The sequence below is a fragment of the Emydura macquarii genome, unplaced genomic scaffold (genome assembly GCF_026122565.2).
Source record: "Emydura macquarii macquarii isolate MOO-44397 ecotype Brisbane River unplaced genomic scaffold, CSIRO-AGI_Emac_v2 contig_705, whole genome shotgun sequence".
Lineage (NCBI taxonomy): Eukaryota > Metazoa > Chordata > Testudines > Chelidae > Emydura > Emydura macquarii.
Genome location: NW_027130842.1, coordinates 15835549 through 15850754, shown reverse-complemented (window position 1 = coordinate 15850754; position 15206 = coordinate 15835549). Strand labels below are relative to the sequence as shown.

Below are 15206 nucleotides of genomic sequence, written 5' to 3'. Positions count from 1 at the left end.
TAACAATTATTTTTTTATTTGTATTCAGTAGCACATAGAAGTCATTGAGTCAGAACCCATTGTAATAGGCATTTTACAACACAGAACAAAAGGACAGTTTACAGCCTAAGTGTGTGTCTTTTTTTGGAATGGGCAAGAAAAACGGTGTTGGGGATTTTTTCATATTTAAAAAAAAATGTAATATGTACTCTATGCTATGTGTATATATTAGCAAAAACAAGGCCGAATAAGTGCACTTTGAATCTGGAGCAGAAGGTGGTAAGGTTTATGATGGTTTTATTTCTGTGGGAATTTGTTCCACAGTCTTGGACCGGCCTGAGAGAGCTGTCTCCTATGTAAACAAGCTTCACCTGGCTATGGTTGTAAGTACTGTGAAAGTGCATGAAAACCAAGTGAAACAGACCATAAACAGCTCAGATCATTTTTACTCTATAGTTGGGGGCTAATTCCTGCAAACCTTAACTCAGAGGAGTCGTTTTTATTCTGCTGCAGAGTAAGGACTACTCCCTTGAGAAAGGGTTTGCAGGAATGATCCATGAGTGACAAAGAAAACGTAAATGAAGGCACCCAATCTAGCAAAGCATTTTAGCATATGCTTAACTTTAAGTACACAAGTCGTCTGATTGAGTTATATGGGACTACTCGTATGATTAAAATTAAGCATGTGCTTAAGTGCTTTGCTGGATGAAGGCTTAAATGAACAAAACTGTGGAAAGAATATGATTCTAGAGAATTATTTTAGTTTTAATAATTTAAGCTCTAAATATTAATGCAAGTAATTTTTTAAAATATGATTCGTATTTTGACAGTTGAAAGACAAGTGGGGGCAACACTGTTGTATATTCTTAACTGTAAGTATATTTGTGTGCAATGTAAAAGGTTTTGACTAACTTTTGAGGTTCTTATTTCAGAAGTGTTATAATGCTGTAAAGAGCACCCTTTCAATGTTAATTGATTATTGTTAGTTTAGTCTTTATATTTGTTTATTTGGCAACTGAAAGAAATATTTAACAAAGCTATAATTTTTTTTAAAAAGTGATTTTTTGACTTTCTGAGCCAGAATGGGCTTTTATACAGATCTCTGCCACAATATTCATAATGTATCAAAGCAAGAGAGAGAAAAGTACAAGTTATGCTCATTAAAAATGAACAGTTGTCTATTAAAAAGATAAAATTCAAACGAACATTTGAACTAAAAAATATACCAGATAAGGCCCAAGATACATTATGATTAGTGATTGGGAACATTACTAACATTCATGCCAATGTTTCATAAATGGTCAAACAACATGGTGACAAATTTAAGGTTCTCTTCTCCCCTTATTACCCAGAGCCTGCAGTGTACTAATTTTACGATCGCCAGAGGATGGGCTCACCAGTCCCCTCTAGGATCTGACAGTGAAACACACTTTACATCCATCACACTATTCATCAAGCTCTTTTGAAAGTACTTGTTAATGCTCATTCCCCTACTGCTCCTCAAGTTCACATTTTAATAGCCATTTCTTCTGACCATGACCCATAAAATCATTACATAGGCACTTTCATCTACAAAGAGAAGGGGAAAAACTGCTGAACTCAAGAGAAAAATAAAGTAATATTTGGCATGTTACTTAAATGCATTGATTTAGTATAAAAACCTTTCCATTCAATCAGCGTGGATTCATTCAGCTAATGTTTTACTGCACTAACACCGACTATTTCCATGGTCTGGAATCTCAACAATATCAATATGGCCGGAAGTCATGATAGTACATAATAAATCCACTGGATTTTTACCACTTAAACTAGTTGCTTGCTGTTCAGATAATATAAGCACTTCTACAGCATTTTACAACTATAAAATGCTTTACAAACAAAAGAAAGGCACCAGTCAATTGGATTTAACTAATTAATCTTCACACATCCCTGTGAGGCATTATTATTCCCATTTTATAGTTAAGGAAACTGAAGCAGATAAATTAATTGACTTGCCCAAGCTGAAAGAGGGAGTCAGCAGCAGAACCAGAATTAGAATTCAGGAGTTGTTGGCTCCTAATCTTTTGTTCAGACCACTAGAACAAATGTATCATAGGGATTAATGAGAAGGGGATTTCACATGGGGTAAGAAGAGCCACCAAAACAAAACAAGGAGAGGGATTAATTCTGATAGAACTCAGAATACTAAAATCATCATCCTTGTTAGAACTCATTTCCAACAGCAGTCTGCTGAGCCCACTACAGAATTTCCTGGATCAAGATACAGACCTTTTTCAATATAATATCTATTTGCAGTAAACAAGCAATGGGAAAAACTTGCGGAAACAGACATGCTTCTTGATCCAATTTGAAGGGAAATACTGTCCCTCCATGGTCAGTGGTTTCGCTGGAAATTCATTAAATCTCTAAACAGATGCATACTTTAAAGGTTATCCATTAAAGGTGAAGAAATAGACTAGTTCATGGTTGTGTGCATTAAATGTTCAGGGGTAGAATTGGTTGTTTCTTCATTTTTTTTTTTAAATCCCTCAACAATTCTGTCAAACAAGCAAAACAAAAGGAACTCTCTTTCTCTCTCAATTTGAAGGATATGTTAAAATTCACAAACCATATACATTAGAGCTCAATACAACATTCCCACAGTAATTACTGTATTATGATGCTCATTAATTGACTTTAAACCTCACAGTTATTACAAAATTTCAAACTGAATGCAGGGCTCCACATACCAAGGGAAGTCCTATTTTGGGACCAATTTTGTGATGTCTACTCCATGAGTTGGTAGAACTCAAGCACATCCTACAGATGACAGGCCTGACCGCCAAAAGAATGGGCAAAGCAACATCATAGATCTAATACTTCATTGTATTTTATGATGGCACATTTACAGAGAGACAGTGGTGTTAAACTCAGAATAAACTAGTCTCTTGGTCATTAAACCAAACCACTGAATACAGCCATCTTCTTTGACAGAACAAAATAATAAAGAACAATGATTAATAATAGCTTCATCAACATACACATACATTATAACACAGTGCTGAAATGCTGTCCTCTCTTGGCTAAAAGAGGCTAGCTATGTAGTGTACAACAAGCTACCAAAATTGGTGAGGAGGCAAAATTTGGCCAAGGACAAACCTTTGGCCAGTTCATATTCTGACCCAGGACAAACTCCTGCTCTTACAAAACATGCCATGAAATCTTCAATTTCCATTCAAAGGAGACAGGAAAGTAACAAATCAAAAACAGGAGGTGATATGGACAATTAGGAAGTAATTAAGACTGTGTCAATATACTGTAGTTGATGACAAAAAGCAATTAAGGAAACATTGGGAAAATGTGAACATATACAGATCAGTGGATCTCAGTGGGATTTGTATCCCAGAGTGGTAAGTGAATCAGCTAATGAACTTAGTGAAACACTGATAGCCATTTTTGAAAAATCATGGAGCAGCCAGGTGAAATTTGGCAGTTTCAGATTAATTTTGTTTTGAAATTGTGTGTTCATTCAAACCAGAAATGCCAAATAGAACTGAAGGGGTGCAAACAACACAGATTTAATCAATGAAAATATTTGCTTGAGCCAATCTGAAATGAAATGCCTAGGTTTCACACAAATTTAATTAGCAGTAATGTTCATTATTAGTCTAAATGGGGGGAAAAGGTGGCCATTAGTCCTTCCACCTCTTTAGGAAATAATTGGTAAAATTTCAACACAAGGAGACTTAACCCTACTTTAAAATTTACAAAGCAGCTAGCACTATATCTTGGCCTGTCTTGGATTATTTTATTTGTATATGTATGTCCAGTTCTCTCTTCAGTCAGCAAGTCAGTTGAGGCAACACGGGAAAACAACACAATGTACGTCCCCAAATTATCTATTAATGTCTAATAATCCTTTGCTTCATACTTAGCCTCAGTGGAATAACAAAAAACAAAACTTTTAAACTCAAATTCCACACGCTGGAGAATTTTACTGAGAGATTAAAGAATACAAACACTATTAATAACATTTTGACTATGACATTAGCTAAAGAAGTTTTTGCGATTATTTTAAAATAAAAGGTGCGTCCTTAAGTCCTTTTTAAAAAACGGCATTCTTTGAAAGACAGTTTTCTCACAAATTATCAGTTTTTTACCTTATAGATTAATAGCATGTTTCATGGTTTGTTTGTTATTTTACCTTGTGGTCCATACTGGCTCATCTGAGGCCCATAACTACCACTTGAATTACTCTGTTGGAAACTACCAATCCCAGGATGTATTTGGCCTCCAGGTGAAGGATGTGGTGACATGGAAGGCCCAGTTTGTTGAGGTCCATATTGAGATATTTGTGGGTTCCTTTGTATGCCTGCCATAAAACCTAAAGAGAGAGAAACAGCAAAACAAAAATGTAAATACAGAACTTCCACTTTTATATTTCTGAAGACGTTTATATTTTCTCTTTAAGGGATCTCTTCCTTATGAAGAAACTTTTTCAGTCATTTTCAAAGTACAGATTCCCAGAAAACAGACAGCTGTAATTGCTCACATCAGAAAACAGACAGAACCAGAGACAATGAGCCAAAATCTCTGCTGGCATAACTCCATTGCAGTCAGCAAAGAAGTTAACTCAAAAACCAAAGTCTTGAGATAAGGCTCACAAATTTTTATTTTTCAAAGAAAGGCAGTGGAGTCCTAGTTTTTTTGTTTTTTTCTAAATTAATTTAATTGAAAGCCAATTTAAAAAATGAGTCTCCAGAAATAGAGTTAGTGGCAATTCCCTTCACTGTATTAAAAATAACTAAATTTACCAGGAGAGGAGAGGTGGGAGGATGATTATGTGGGAGGTTAGCATCTGACCATTTGCTACCAGAATACAACGCTTGTGTGTCCAGTAATGTGCCATCTCCATCAATACTTCTATTATCTGTGCCCACTTATAATAGCTCCAAATATCACTGAAATGAGGAGCAGGATATAGCAGCCACATATAAAGTATAAATAAAGGTCCACATCTATGCTCCAGATCCTTATTCCAGCAGTTTAGAGACATCTACACTGTCATCAACACATCTGAACTGCACTCTCTTTTCTTTTCCCTCCATAAATTAAAAGTATTACTAAATCACATTTTGACGTATCGTTCACGTTGCAATCAGAAGTCTTGTAAAATTAATTAAAAATTTAAAGCCCTATAAAGTCAGAGAACTAACCCCACAGAATGGAAGGGAGGAGAGGAGATTCCATGGAATTTTTATTTTTCCAAGAATTTAAAAAAAAAAAAAAAGGAAGGAAGGAAGGAAGGAAGAGAAAAATCTTACAAAATGCAGCCCACCAAATGTCTGTACATAGTTGCTAGTTTTGCAGGTTTTTTCTCTGAGATTCTTCAGGTCTGCTTTTATCTCTGAAGACAATGTGCTGAGGAGACAGCAAGTCATTCTCTGTTTTCTTGAGCAAAGCTGATTTCTTACCTGTCCTGTTGGCTTGTTACGATCTGTCTTTATATTTGCCTGAAAAAAGTCCCCGCAATACAACATTCTATAGCAGGCTTTGAGTAACAGAGTTTTTTCACTACTCTTAAAGCACAAACAGAATTATATGTAGTGAGGCAAAAATACGTTAGGCCTTGAAGTTGTATTTGAATAAAAGTTACTATTCAAATACAAACATTAGGCAGCGAGAATATGAAGATATCCAAGTGAAAAATGAAAGTCCTTTTGTTACTTTTCTCAAGTACTGCAGACACTTTTGAGTCAATACTCTGTGGGATTAGACAGTTTAAACTGGCAAATTTTACTGCAGGGAAGAGATAGCATTTTCAAATTCTACAGCACAGTAAAAAATGCTGGATCTGGCCTGCCAGATGTGTTGATGCTGCTTGCATGCCATATTCAGATTCTGCAGAATGTAAGCTTTCATTAAAAAAATAAGAGTAAGTTTCTGTCCTTGATTGCAAACAAAGCCGTCCAAATGTGAACTAAGTATAAACTCATGCAGTGTTGTTTTCTGAGATTGGAGAGACAAAAGCTCTGAAAAGTGTCTATTTCCCCTTCTCTCCATTAATCTAATGGGGGTGGGGGAGGTTAACAGTAAAGCCAAATGACACCTTCAATGTCAGCATTAATTATGCCATTGCTTATTTTAGTGGTGGAAGGGTAAAAATGAAGCCAATAGATGAGGATTGGGAAACTGGAAGTTGCTGCAGGGAAGGAAATGCATAAGGAAGAAAGGAGGAAAGATACAAAGATAAGAAAGTGGGAGAGAGACAGAGAAAGGAGTTTGGTGAAAGCAGAGGCAAAAAAGGGCAGAAATGGCCCTAAGTGTAAGCATATTTTCCCACTGAGTGATACTGTGTGAGATGCGGTATTGAATATTTAATAAATTATTATTTTAGTGTGAGGAATTGGGTAGTATCCCTTTAAATAGTTTGAGAGCCCTCTAGTTGCCCTCACTGTGTTCTGTATTTAAGAAACCACTAGAACATTGTAGTGTGTAAACATGGTTATTTGGACCCCACTGTGCCCATGTAGTTCCTTCATATTACAGTGTTCTATAAAGAGCAGAAGACAACAACTGGTGACAAAGGTGGGATACTACCTAATTCCTGTACACTAACACTATTACAACAAAGTTTAGTTACTACATATAGCCCACATTTTATTCCTTGATCTCTGCAAACCCTGGACCATGGATCATAATTAAAAATAGATTTTTGCCTTCTCCACAGATTGAGATTGACACTTCTGTTCTACAGGAAGCAAAACAATATGCTTTGTAATATGGCAAGACAAATCACTGTAGCCAAAGAGAAAAGAGATGCCTTGAAGACAGAGTAATATCGCCTGAGAAAGTTCATACTTCCAGACAAGGAAAACTTATGTGGGTTTTGTATTCAGCTCTGCTTTGAGATAGACTCCTACATTGTAAAATATTTTACTTTACTATACAGACAAAATGTACCACAAAAAATCGGTGGTTAGAGGACACCATTGCAACTAATTTAAATCCTAACATGATAGTTTGCATGAAATAAATGTTAATATTTCCAACAGACATCACCTGTATCATACTCCTGGGGTCCATTTCAATGAAACATTCTGTACTAGCTGCATTATATGTTTTTTATTATAAAGATAGTAAACTCACCTCTATATCCAGTAAGCACATAAAGTACACGGCCTTCCTAGTCACAATGGACCTTTTAATCTATATGACAAAGTTAACTTTCCAAATGCTTCACTGGCTCAAAAGATTCCTCAGCCTGGCTATTATCACTCCTAATACCTTCCTGACCATCCTGGCTACGGTGGATACACTAAATGGTAATAATTTGTATTGGCAGTTATGGTTTCCACAGGTGATGTGGAGAAATGACTTGTGACAGGGCATGATGGGTATGTGCAGATACGTTTCTCCACATCCACAGATGTTGGAAGGTCTCCTGAGGAGACTGCAACAGTAATGGAAAGAAGAGCCTCCATCCCAAATGACCTCTTCTTCACCAACATGTTCAGCTTCTAGAGGTTTTGGACAGCTCCCGAATATTTGTCTTACCACAAAGCAAATGGTGAAGAGTCCTCCTCAGCTTTTGAGCTGAGGGATTGGTTCTACTGCCCCTGCTTTCATAAGGTGTGAGATTTCTTTCAGAATGTTTTAGGGGTTTCTTGTCATCTTTTGAGATTGGAGAGGGAAGGAAGTAAGGATGTGAAGGCGCCTGGAGATGCAGAGAGAACAGCTGTGCCACATTATCTTTTGTTCCCAACTATCTGAAACCAGTTAGAACCATGCCATTAAAAGTGGGATATCCTGTCCCCTAATACCTATTTCTGGAGAGAAACAGGTTCTGTTGCAGCCCCACTGCTGATGTGGGACTGGGTCCTGATCTGGGTTTCCATGAGAGCATGGCCATGGCTCCCATGGATGCATGGAGAAAAGTGCAAGCTTGTTTCCAAATATGTGCAGGAAGTCCAAATGCCTTAGAAAGGAAAAGGGCTCAGGATCAAGAAATTAATGTTCTCACATCAATTTTAGGAATCTTATCAAGAAAGGCAGGGAGCAGTTGGCATAAATTCATTTTTCCTTACTTGCACATTTTCCCACCAGTGTTCAACTTCATTTTATAACCAAACCAAAAAAGAAATAAATTTTCTTTCTAAAATTAGATTTAATATAAAGGTTTTTAATTTTTTTTAAAAAGAAGAGAAGTAGGATTATATTAGGGTTACATCTGGGTGGGAATGGGGTGCTCAAAAAACTAGATTGCATCAGATGTGTTGGTTTGTGTGACAAGTTTGTTTCTTTTAGGAAACTGCTGTAAAACAGCAGTAGGTTCAGCCTTAAAGAATCATCCTGGAATTGTACTCATCAAAAAAATAAATCTATTTATTTACCTTCATGACAACAGTAACAGAGGAACAAATTATATTTTACTTGCCATCAAAATAAGAAATTACTTGCCGCAGAAAAATATGCAAGTGGGATTTGGCAAGGCTGAGCTATTTAAAGAGTAGTTGAATAAAGAGAGGCTGCCGGGTGTATGCTGCAGAATTTTTAAGATATGTAGAACTTTTTTACTTCAATTTTTTTAAAAACAATCTTTTTATTAAGTACACAGTCCATAAAAGCCTCAGAGTTACCTTTGCATTTTGCAGGATACAACTGAAATTGTAGTGGACTACCTAATAATAGCTATAAAATTAAGTTAAGATAAAATACAGTTGTACATCCAAATAAAGCATGTGTGTGAAGTTTTAAAATGGGTAGGTACCAATTGATCTCTTTTTAGTAAAATGCAAAAATAAAACACACAATCTTTGCTACTGACAATGAACAAATTTCTTTTCCTTCAGAAAGGGATAGAAAAAGTCAATGGCATTTTTACAGTATCCCACATATCTCTGATTCTTATTTGTGTCTGAAAGTTTTATCACAGACATTTAAAATGTACTTTGTCTCTTCATATGTACGTACAAATATATATATGATGCTACTAGATGCTTCATGAACTAATGCACTCAGCCTCAAATAGGCCATATGTAACCTATGGGCACTGCAGCAGCACAGTTACAGCACTGTGTTGCAGTAGTTTAGATGCTTCCTACAGTAACAGAAGGTGGTTTTCCTTCATTGTAGGTAATTCATCTCTCTGAGCAGCGGTAGCTAAGTCAACGGAAGAATTTTTCCATTGACATAGCTGTGTCTACATTGGGGGTTAAGCTGGAATAACTATAATGCTCAGGAGTGTGTATTTTCACTCCCCTAAATGCAGTAGCTATGCCAACCTAATCTTTACATGCAGACCATGCCTTGTACATATTTGTACAATGCCTATCATTACTATCTGTTTATTGAATATGTCTACACACCATGGCTCTCTACCAAGCACTAACCAATTTCCACTGGGTTCTCCTTTAAAATCTGAGATGGTTTCTTTGGATGTTTCATATTCCAGGTTTGGACTCTTTCCAGGACATGACACTAAGTCTTGACTCAGATGTGCAAATATGACTGAAATACCGTGGCTGCAGGAACCATAATGTTGAATTATCCTCATTTTAATGCAGTTAAAATCTCCTTTATAATATTGTATCAACACAGTTTTTTGTTTTTAATTTTCCTATTTATTTTTAGTAAAGAAAAAAAGATTAAAAAACCCTTTTGATTGTATTCAAATCAAGAAATACTACTGCATATAAATATATTCTACATATACATACACATTATATATTTATTTACTTATTTAAAGTAGTCAAGTTTAATCAAACATTGTTGGGAGGAGAGGACAGGTGGATGGGACTAGTTTGGTACTCTATGTATTCCCATGTACAAGACCACAGTTAGAATCACACTTTGCACACAACTTTGTTTATTGTTCTTACTGGCTCAGAAACAGAGGTTTTTATTAAAAGTTAAAAGGAGGGGGATAGGTGTATGTTGAATGGGGTTCAAAGGAGCCGCTCTCCTAAGGAAGGGAGGACGCACAAAATGCTTTTTGTATTTGATCGAATAAACAGTTAATAGAACACTATATACAAACATTTGAGAATTGGTACCCTCCTCTCAGCTGAAGGGTAGCAACATTATAAAATCAATTAGAAACAGAATCAAAAGAGCAATGGGAGAGAAACCAGGGTGCTCAGCTAATGGCCTCTAAAAACATTTTTTTCCACTTCATGAACTATCAAATCCTGTATTCTAAAAAATGCTGGAGGATCTTAAAATTCTATAGGGCAAAAATCCGCAGGGTTGATGTAAGCTCTGACTCATCGTTCATTCTACAAACAATTCTAAAGCTTTTTTGGGGAAAAAATGCTTTATTTCTGCCACACTAGCCATGCAGAGATCAAATTTCTACATTCAGCTGTTGCATTAGCTAGCATGAAACTCAACTTCTTCTACAAGTAAATCATGATGCCACTAAAAACGTTCAAGGTTCTTTGGGCCACAGTAACACACAACATGCTTTCTCTTTGGCACCTTGACAATTTATTTTCATCTTGGCATCTGCTGTTATTTGCAGAATGAGTGCCTTGTTTCTTCGCACCAGTTCAACAAAAGATGTTTCTTTGCATGTGTGAAATAATAGTCGCGCAACACGCCACCATAGCAAAATCATCTCCTACGGCAAAGACTGCTAAAGCCATTGCCCCTCTTCACAGAGAGGCCAAGTTTCTATTTGGGAGGAGGTGCGAATATTAGATCTGTTTCATTTATTTTTTAAATAAATATTTTCCTATTATGCTTTAATATCTTACAATATCTTCACTGTTCATTTTTCAGCCAGTTTCTCTCCACAATGCCAGCAGCTTCGGGGAAGATGGAAACTAATGACCTAGCTAAGGCTTTAACCCAGACCCCCTAGTGTTCTACCAGCTGTGCTATTAGGTTAACTGGCTGAATCTCTCCCAATTCTTTCTCTGATATTACAAAACGCTGTCTGTGTATGGCATGCAATGATGTTTACATTTCTTCCCACTACCAGCCCTCCTCAGCTACTGACAAGCCCTGAAATTGCTAGCATCTATCGGTGATGAGGTTAAGATTTTGTCATGGTTATTTTTAATAAAAGTCAGGGACAGGTCACGGCCAATAAACAAAACTTCATGGAAGCTGGTGACCTGACCCTGATTTTTACTAAAAATAACTGCAACAAAATGGGGCTGACTAGGCGATGAAAGCCCGAGCTCTGCTGGGGGTGGGTGGGGTCCAACATCTGCCGCCACTGCGGCTGCCAGCTCCGGATCCCCTGCTGCCTGCAGCAGCTGGGAGCTGTGGGTCCCCCCGCTGTCTTGCAGGGCTGGTGGCTTTAGCTCTGGGTTCCGCCGCCACTCACGGCAGTTCAGAGCTCCGTAGTCAGCGGCTCAGAGCTCCTGGGCCCCCTGTCACCCATAGTGGCTAACAGCTCCAGCCCTGCCACCCCTGGGTTGAAGCGGAAAATCTCACAGAAGTCTCTGGAAGTCACGGAATCCGAGAGTTCCGTGACACAGTCTTAACCTTAATCACTGATAAACTGGAATCAAAGGAAGGATCAGACGGATTACCCAGATAGTAGTTTGAGAAGAAAAAGCCAACCTTTTCCTATGCAAATCTTGCCAAATGCTCTCTGATGTAAAGTTTAAGTGCAGCACTGAGGGCAGAGAAGCAAAGACATTTGTGGAGTCGTGGACACACTGACAGAGGCAAAGACTATTGCTAATGTGCCCCTTAATCCACTATCTCACATGCAAATAATGTATTATTGCAGCATACATAGCATATGATGCCTTTTGCCATCATACTTTGGAAACTGGGACAACAGTAAATTGCAGTTAGAAAATAAATCCACAATATTTTCACTAGGTAACTTGATCTGCAAAAAACAAATCTAAGCATCAACATGAAAAATCTGAGTTTGTCTAGGTTTCCCCATACTTATGAAAATCAAAGAGTAAAGAGGAGAAGGATTGGCATTTTTCAGTGTCTAATCTGTAGGGTCTATTACAGACTTCATGGTCAGAAATTCAGGCTTGAAAAATTTAGTGTCCCTGGAGCCTCAGGTTCAAATCTCCACTGGACTGCTCAGCACTTCCTTCTTATGAGGTAAATATATTGAATTCCATGAAGCATTCAGGGTTTTGAGGACAAGACCATAAATATATACAGAGTGTCCTGTCTGTCTTGCATGGACATAAAATGTTGCGTGACATTTTTCATAAATGTAAAATCAACCTGTTGTCTTTGGCCCCAAAATGTCCCCGTCCTCACAGTGTTGTACCACATGCTGTGATCAGTTGATTCTCACCTTCCCCATTGATAAATGTATACATCGTAGTTTACAAAGCTATTGGGGATCCTTTAGAATGAAAATAACTAAAAAAAGATATTGTTGAATATATTATTTAGATCTCAGATACTTTATATATTGACTTAAAAAGAAGTAAAGGAGCCTAGATTAGCAGTTCATTATTTTTAGAGAGGCCTCTTACTAACTAAGGTACTGTAGAAACCAAATATCTTTGAAATTATAATGCTACTCAATAGGCAGACTAGAGGCAGCTCAAATACTAGATGCCGTGATAGAAAGCTGTCCCAGGAACAGTGATCAGACTCAGAAGCTTTACAATAAGCTGGGTGACAGGAACGACTGTCACTTTGTCAAGTTCTTCATCAATGACTGGCTGTGGTTTATTTCACTTTCAGATCTCAGAGGCAGAGAATTCAGAGGCTGTCTAATGAAGTCAGTGGAAACTTTTTTGTTAAGGAGTCTCAGTGTTAGCAACTGTATAAACTCTCTCAGAATAAATTCAATTCCCCTCCCCTAACCTCAGAAAGAGAATTCCCAATTTAATTTAAAAGATGAAATAAAGATTCATTCTCAAGTATAACTACATTTAACATCAGCAAGAAAAAAACAATGACCAGCTGGTAGTGTACAAAATGTATCTGGAGGCTTGGTTCTAGGTTTTGATTGTACTGGTATCATTATTTACTCCGAACCCCACTTCTGTGGTTGTGCAGTTTATGAAAATGGCTTATTATCTCTCCTAAAACATATTCCAGCCTCTTTCAATTCTTCTTGCAAAAAGGCAATACTGCCGTATATTTAGCACGTGCCAAAACTGATCAGTTCAGTCCAAAGCCGAAGCTAGCTGGTAAGAGCAATATGCCTGATATCCAAATCCAGCTTGAAACCCACTTTCATCAATTGCTGAAACTGGCATTTGGGTCCTTTAAGAATCAACCTAGTTTGGCACGGTGACATCACTTTAAATATTGTAGAACAAGTAAAACAACAGTCTTCAACACTTGCTATGCAATGGGCCAAAAGACATTCAGACTCTAATGGCCCAAAGGAAAAAGCAGAGTCTTTGCAAACCAGCTCTCTGATTATTCATGTGACTTTCATCACTCCAGAAAAAAATGACATACTAGACATACTGATGATGACCTTTCTCCCTTTCATTATTGTGGGTGAAATTTGTGCTCACAAAAGTGAGAGGTGACAGTGTCGCCCAGAGTCATACAGAGGGCCAAATTCTTCCCTACTGAAAGCAGGCAAACCTAGCGTAAGCAGGCAAAGCCCATGTTCACTACAATGGGAGTTACAGCAGGGTTGAATTTGGTTCTCAAGGGAAAGAGGTGCAGCACAAGCATCCCCTACACAATTCTGCCAACTATTTGATCACTGATATATGTACATTTGTCTCCCCTTTGGAAGAAGGGGGAGGAGGAGGAGTGCTGAGGCTGTTCAGTAATGCCATTCAAGTTGAGAAAAACTGATTTTTATGGGGCATCATTATAATGAATAACTGCTTCTAAAAATCTGTAATGGCTTCAGCTAAAATCTGCACTGTCTTACATGAAACACTTCTCTAGTTGTCCACAACACAACTCATCTAGTTCTAGGTTGCTGGGCATGAAGATTTTTTCCATGTTGATATGCTGCTCATGCATGTCAACTTCAGCTAGCTCTGCTGCACTGACCCACTTGGAGAAAGGGCTGAGAGCAGAAGGTACCCAAATATACATGTGGCTTTGTCCTCTGATGCACAGCTTGAGCACCTTCCCTCTTAAGAGCCTGAAACACTTCAGTCTACATCAAGTAAACTTATTACCAAGTCTGATTTAACCTTAAGTGGTGTCATCGTTAACATGGCAAGCAGAAGAATTTTAATGACAGGAATCATTTCATTCTATGGCTCCTCTGTGCTCTGAGTAGATCCCATATCCCCAAACGAGAGCAAAAGCCTAAGGAGGAGAGGGGGAGCTTTTTAAGATCTAAAAGCAAACTACCATATCTTTTTTGTTACAAACAGAATTCTTTGATCTATTTTTTCTTCTTTTTTTTTTTTTTTTTTTTTTTAAAAGATGAGAAATAGATTTCAGGGGAAAGAGCTTCTAACATCAAATGTCAGCATTAAACCATATCAGAATGCGTGGAGGAAATTTAGGGACAAATTCCCAAACTGGAAATTGTGCCATCCAAACAAGTAAAAATGTTTATATTTTATTATAAGAAATTAAATAATGGTGAAGTCTGTGTAGTGACAGTGTCATATGAGGAAAGGAAATAACTTAAAAGAGGATAACAAAAACATCATGAAATCTAATGAATAAATTTGGAGTTTATAGTTACAGAGATTCAGTTTGCTGTTTAGTTTTTTGTAGGGAAGCACAAAGAAAACATCAAAATGCCTGATCACATCCCATCTGTTACTACCTCTTGCTGGATAACAGCTCTGCTGCCAAATAGCCATTTAAATTTACTACATTGCAGATACTGATAAAAATCACTTCTGTGAAGATCTAATACTAAACAAGGACTAGATTTGGAGATAATGCTTACATGCAGCTGTGTCAAACAGATCCAGATTTTGCTCAGCACAACACCTGGATCCTATTTCTTACCCACTTTCCTATATGATTTTAAGAAAAACGTGTGTTAGTGCACCCCCAGGCTCCCGCCAGAGAAGGTAAACAATGAAAAGAAATAAATCTAGAAGTGGGAAGGATGACAAGAAAGATATTGGGAGGAGAAGGAGAGAAGAGGATGGTTACTGTTCAACAATTTCGGAAGCTCTCACTCCAGGCATCTTCCATGTAGATCTGACAGTCACAGAATGGTGCCATGAAACTGCCTGCAGCAACAGAATACATTTTCCAGCACATCACAGCAACTGCACTGGCATCAATTCTGCTTGCAATCCATGTCCAAACAGAAAAGTTCTCAGTGGTCCTATTTCAGCATATCTCAAGGACTAATTAAA

At 37.5% G+C, this 15206-nt stretch overlaps 1 protein-coding gene across 11 annotated transcripts in view; it reads right to left on the bottom strand.

Moving 5' to 3' along the window:
* ARID1B (AT-rich interaction domain 1B) overlaps nucleotides 1-15206 on the bottom strand; it is a 388366-nt gene that overhangs the window by 91003 nt on the left and 282157 nt on the right. For all 11 annotated transcript variants that reach the window (XM_067542455.1, XM_067542458.1, XM_067542461.1 and 8 more), the window contains one exon: nucleotides 4163-4342. In XM_067542455.1, the coding sequence (XP_067398556.1) occupies nucleotides 4163-4342 (180 nt within the window). The remainder of the gene's footprint in view (nucleotides 1-4162; nucleotides 4343-15206) is intronic.